Source organism: Zingiber officinale, chromosome 6B (assembly GCF_018446385.1).
Source record: "Zingiber officinale cultivar Zhangliang chromosome 6B, Zo_v1.1, whole genome shotgun sequence".
NCBI classification, from domain to species: domain Eukaryota; kingdom Viridiplantae; phylum Streptophyta; class Magnoliopsida; order Zingiberales; family Zingiberaceae; genus Zingiber; species Zingiber officinale.
In genome coordinates this window covers 119,694,176-119,699,468 of record NC_055996.1, presented here as the reverse complement: position 1 = coordinate 119,699,468, position 5,293 = coordinate 119,694,176, and the positions used below count along the sequence as shown (strand labels likewise).

At 36.2% G+C, this 5,293-nt stretch overlaps 1 protein-coding gene across 1 annotated transcript; it reads left to right on the top strand.

Moving 5' to 3' along the window:
• The first annotated feature begins 905 nt into the window (after positions 1-905).
• On the top strand, positions 906-5,293 carry LOC121989272. The gene is made up of 5 exons (XM_042543200.1): positions 906-1,349; positions 1,796-1,889; positions 4,342-4,379; positions 4,479-4,614; positions 4,685-5,293. The coding sequence occupies exons 1-5, from the start codon at positions 1,029-1,031 to the stop codon at positions 5,107-5,109; spliced, it is 1,014 nt and encodes a 337-aa protein (XP_042399134.1). The 5' UTR covers positions 906-1,028; the 3' UTR covers positions 5,110-5,293.

Sequence of the window (5,293 nt, the reverse complement as noted above, 5' to 3'; positions counted from 1 at the left end):
ATACTAGGAGATCTGATTTCAAATCAAACCCTAAGATAGTTAGGACTTAGGGATCCTGAGTTGCAGAAGTATGAATCATAGAGGGGCAATTGTTTGACTGAGTCTATAATTGCAAGGGCTGCTATAACTAGGGCGCAAGCAAAATGTAGAGCATGAGGGATCGAGCTCAATACAAGGAGCTCGGGGAGCTCAAAGCATTAGTGTGGAGAGCTCATCCGGTTTGAAATGATATGGAATTCATTTTTTTTTTAGAATTGGAATTGAATTTTATATTTTGGAATAATTTTTTAGTTAAGAATTGATATGGAATTCAATTCCAATTCCATCAAACAAGGCAAAAGTAAATCACACCTCTTTATGTGTGATTTAGATAGGGAATTCAATTCTCCATATTATGTCCATTGCGTCCTCATTTTCTCTTCTTTGTAAAAAAAGAAAAAAAAAAAAAAAAGATAAAATAGTAAAACATAAGAATTCCATAACTTAATTGTAATTCATTCCAAATATGATAATTGAATTTAACTCCTTATAGAATTCAATTTAATTTGATGACTTAAGTTATTTCCAAGTGTAATATAACTTATGATTGGGAATCTCCATACCGACCTAGCAGAAGGGGTTGGGGTTAACCTTTTGTGAGAAGTCTGCTGTTATCTTGTCCTCTAGTTATTTAGCTCCTGTTGGTAATGTCAGTTGATAATTCTAGTTGTTTGATTAATCCAATCTATTTGACTCATTCAAAATGATTGGACGTATCTTCCCAGTTTAATTGATTTGTTTGGTTCAATGAGCTCTTTTGCCCGCTTGACCCATATAGTGAACTTTTATCGTGAATGAGTTAGCTTGACCGATTTAAACCTGAACAATTGGGCTAGCGCGACAGGTACACAACTGGTCACATTGCCTAGCCGGACTGCAGTGGCCTGGCCTCTCATCTTGATTGGTGAAATCGGATAAACCCAGTTCGCCCAGGCCACCCGTGCCATAACGCCGCCGGTAAATTCACCGATTGGGGTTTGAGGAAGGAGATGATGGCATGGAGATTCGTTCTCAGCAGCTCCCTTCGCCCACCATTTCTGTACTCTCGCCCTTTACAGAGCTCAGTATCAACGCCAGCTGCCAAGGAAAGAGGGCTTCCGTTTCCAAATCGACACATGACATACGGGAGAAGCCACCATCTCCGATCTGGCACACTACTTGCTTGCCAAGCCAGACAGCAACGCGGCACGCCCCAGGAGGAGCAGCGAGGCACGGAAGACGGCCGGTCTCTGCGACAGCTGCAGCAGGCAGCCTTGTGGACCGCTGAGGCAGCTTACATCCTTTGGCTTTTCCTCCTCCCTTATGCTCCGGTATTGTTTTTCTCGTTATTGTCATCACTATTATTGATCCTTTCTACCCTCTCTCTCTCTCTCTCTTTTTTCTAAACGACATCTGATTTAATTCTGATTGCCGGATTTTGCAACAGTCCGCTCAAACAATCTACAATTTTGGCTTATTTCTTGCATTTTTCTTTTTGGTCCGCGCTTATTCTTTATAGTGCTAAGGTTTTAATGAATGTTCTTGATCCCTAAGCCCGTGTTAGTGTTCTCTAAGGTAACATGTGATTTTGGAAGGAAAAATATTTTTATAATGTTATGAGAGAAAAAACATACCTATTAATCTATTATGTAGGCCAAAAGAATACCAAGTTGAATATATACCACACCTTTGATTTTTTTTTTTTCATCTCATAATTAAAAAATTAAAGTGACTACAATTTTATCAATCCGATTGTTTAACTACTATCTATTTCCAGGGTGACCCAGTATGGGCTATAAAGTCAACAACAGTCGATGAGCTTCTGGGGTTGTCTCTCAATTTCTTCTTTATTCTACCCTTGATGAATGCTGGTATTTTTAATACTCTTCTCATGTCATTTATTACTCTTTTGTTTACATATCAAGGTAGTCAAGTCTAGTTTTCCTTTTTAGAAGCAAATGGTCATAAGCCAATCTCTTCTTTTCTATCTCTGTTCTTCCTCTTTGAATACTGTCAACTTTTCTATAATACAGTCTATATTTTATAATTAATTCTTGGTTAACTAATTTGGAGAACAATCTCATGAATCTTAAGAATAGGATTCAACCTGTTTCCTAATTCAACGGCCTTCGCCCTTCACCCTTCGCTATCATTATAAAAAACACATGATACAAAATGACATATTGAACAGGTATTTGTTTCTTACATTGAAATTAATATATTTTGTTTATTCTTTTTTGAATTATCCGACCCTACCGAATGAGATAAAACTTGATTGTTATTGTTTTTTTTTTTTTGAATATGAATGGATCAAGCGTTTCACATTCTATGATTTAAGATAAATTCATATTGCATGACTTGATTAATATTTGCACATTTTTGCATCCAATGATTAATCTGGCAATTTACCATATCACATACCCAACTTTGAAAAATACCCTTAACTTTTATATTTTAATAAAAGATGCATTTATTTCCTAAAATACTCTTTTCCCTCTTGCAAAAAAATGACAAAAAAAATTAAATCGTAAAAAAAAAAAAGCTCAAGAAAACTCTAAAGAGACCAAAAGCATTTATGACCACATGCTCATGGTGAAGCTTGCAGCCGTCGTGAAATCACTATTATGATTTCACAATCACTTAACCACGATTTCACTGTTGCTTGGTTGCGATTTTACTGTCTCCTAGCCATAATTTCATAGCCACCTATCCCCGATTTCACTGGCATGTGGCTGTAATTTTATTGTTGCCTAATGGTCAAGTAACTGTGAAATTCTGGCTAGACACTGATCAATAGTGAAATCGCGACTAGGTAGTTGCTACCTCCAGCTTGTGGCTAGGCAGCCATGATTTCATAACCAATTGTGACATGTCTACGATTTCATGGTCGCTCACTACCCATTCGCCGTGATTTATCAGCCACTCGCAACTGCTTATACCTGGTTGTGATTTCATAATAGTTGTGAGCTCTGTCATGATCTTACTGCTGCAAATGTTCGCAGTCTCAAAATCAGGTTCTCGAGTTTTTTTTTCCTGCTTTTATTTTTTGTCATTTTTACTAGGAGATATGAAATGTATTTTCGGAAATAAGTGTCATTTGGTAAATATGAAAGTTAGGTGTTTGTTTGAGTTATTTTTTAAAAGTGAGTATATAATATGGTAAATTGCTCGTGATTAACTTGTTTGCTCTTTTTTAAAACATGAAAAGAGATGAGGAAGTTGCTTTCAGTTATGAAATAAGTACAGAAATACGTTATGGAACTAGGTCACTGTCTTCTTTGCAATTTAATGGTAGAGAAGAGAAAAACAAATTAATTTTGTTATTGACTAACACATTGACTAAGAATTCCTTACAACTTATTAAAATTTAATATTTAGGTTAAAGCAATGTGGAAAATACCTAACTTTATGGAAAATGGAAAGTTAAGTTAAAAATTAAGTAGAAGGTACTCAAGTTATAGCAAAGTTTATAGTTTACCAGGAGCTAGGGGAAACCAATTTGAGAAAAAAAGAAGAGAAAAGACCATTGTAAAAAGAGAATAACTGTTAATGTCCTCAATTACTATCATGAAATCAATATTATATATAGATGAAATAGTGGAAAGATTTCTAAAGGCCAAGTGCTAGTCATGCAACACTTTGTTTTCCTCAATAGTAAATGTTGCCCACTAAGCTTCTACTATGTCTATGAGGGAAGCTTGCTTGCTAATAGTGGCTTGGCTGGCTGATTTAGAAACAAATTTTATGCCAACTTGCATAATTATTATGTTGCTCTCACCTGATGCACCCCACAAAGGTATATTATTTATCTGATGAAGCACTGAAGCCGTGGTACACTTTAAATTAAATGCATATCCAAACTTCACACTGTTTCTCAGTAAAACAAGTGATCTTTTCATCTATGACTATCTATAGTTGCTATTAAAGTGGAAAAGTCCAAACATTGCTCTATCTAGCCTAGCCTGCACTTCTGTACATTTCTATTTCTAAAAATTGCTATTCATGTTTGATGATGGATTTCCTAAAATTTCATCATCAGTATAAATGTTGTGGTTGGCTTTAAAAAAGCGTGTGAAGTAAATATTGTTGTGATAATCTTCCTAGACATAAAATTGGCAACTATAGTCACTTTTGGTTTCAATATTGTCAGATTGATAATTGTCAGCACAAAATCTGTGATATACTATCAACTTCCAACGGCTATTCTATATCCACCCATAACATGTGATATGATTATATGACTTCATCATGCTCTTACTTGTTCAGTAAGAATCTGTCTTAAATCAATGGTTTGCTAATCACACACATCTGTTGGCAATATAGTTGGCCTTCATGTGCTTGAAGCTCCAGTGTTACATCCTGTAAGGAACTATCTGGCAACATTACCTTATCCTTTCTCCATATAGAGTCACTATGCTCCTTTTTTCACCATTTTGTCCTAATTAAAGGATGTCTTCTAGGTAGCTGAAGGTTTATTCAACTTCATAATTGGGTGGACACTGTTGTTTGCTCCGCTGCTATATACAGATTGCCACCGAGACAGATACAAGGGGTCATTAGATGTCTTATGGGGCTTTCAGATGTTCCTCACAAATAGTATGTTATCAACTGATGCTAAATTTCTACCATATCATTTACTAACAATTTTTCTGAATAATTCACTCAGCTTTTTTGATACCCTATATGGCCATCCGACTCAATGACATGGATGTGAAGCCTTCCAACAGCAAGTTGTCTGAGTTAGGATTGTTGATGACAAAAGGTTCATCAACTGTTGGCATTATAGGTGGAATAGTGTGTTTGGTATCAGTACTTTGGGCCTTTTGGGGGCGCCCTGACATTGAATTTGGAGGTATTGCGGACCGATGGCACTTTTTTGTCGAGTATATTGGAGAAGAGAGGCTTGCTTATGCCTTCTTGTGGGATATGTGCCTGTATTCCATATTCCAGCCATGGCTGATAGGTGAGAACCTCCAAAATGTAAAGAAAAGCAACTTGAGCACCATAAGAAAGCTAAGATTCATTCCGGTTGTGGGCTTGGTCGCCTACACATTGTGTTTAGAAGAAGAAAGAAATGTCAGCCAAACATGATGGTTGACATTATGCCCGTGTGAATGGATATGGGAATTTTCCAAACATGGGCTTGATGTACAAGAGCTCCCATTGTGGTAGCTTAAACTATGCATGCAGAGTTCAAACGTATATATTTGAAGAAAGAAAGATTACAAGCAGCGTTACACTATAATAATCAAATGAAAATATAAGTTGAATTTTA

Excerpts from the sequence above, each read along its gene's own strand:
- LOC121989272 (XM_042543200.1), top strand. The coding sequence starts at position 1,029 with ATGATGGCATGGAGATTCGTTCTCAGCAGCTCCCTTCGCCCACCATTT. Across the intron at positions 1,350-1,795 it reads TCCTCCTCCCTTATGCTCCG|GGTGACCCAGTATGGGCTAT; the intron begins GTATTGTTTTTC and ends ATCTATTTCCAG. Across the intron at positions 1,890-4,341 it reads TCTACCCTTGATGAATGCTG|TTGGCCTTCATGTGCTTGAA; the intron begins GTATTTTTAATA and ends TTGGCAATATAG.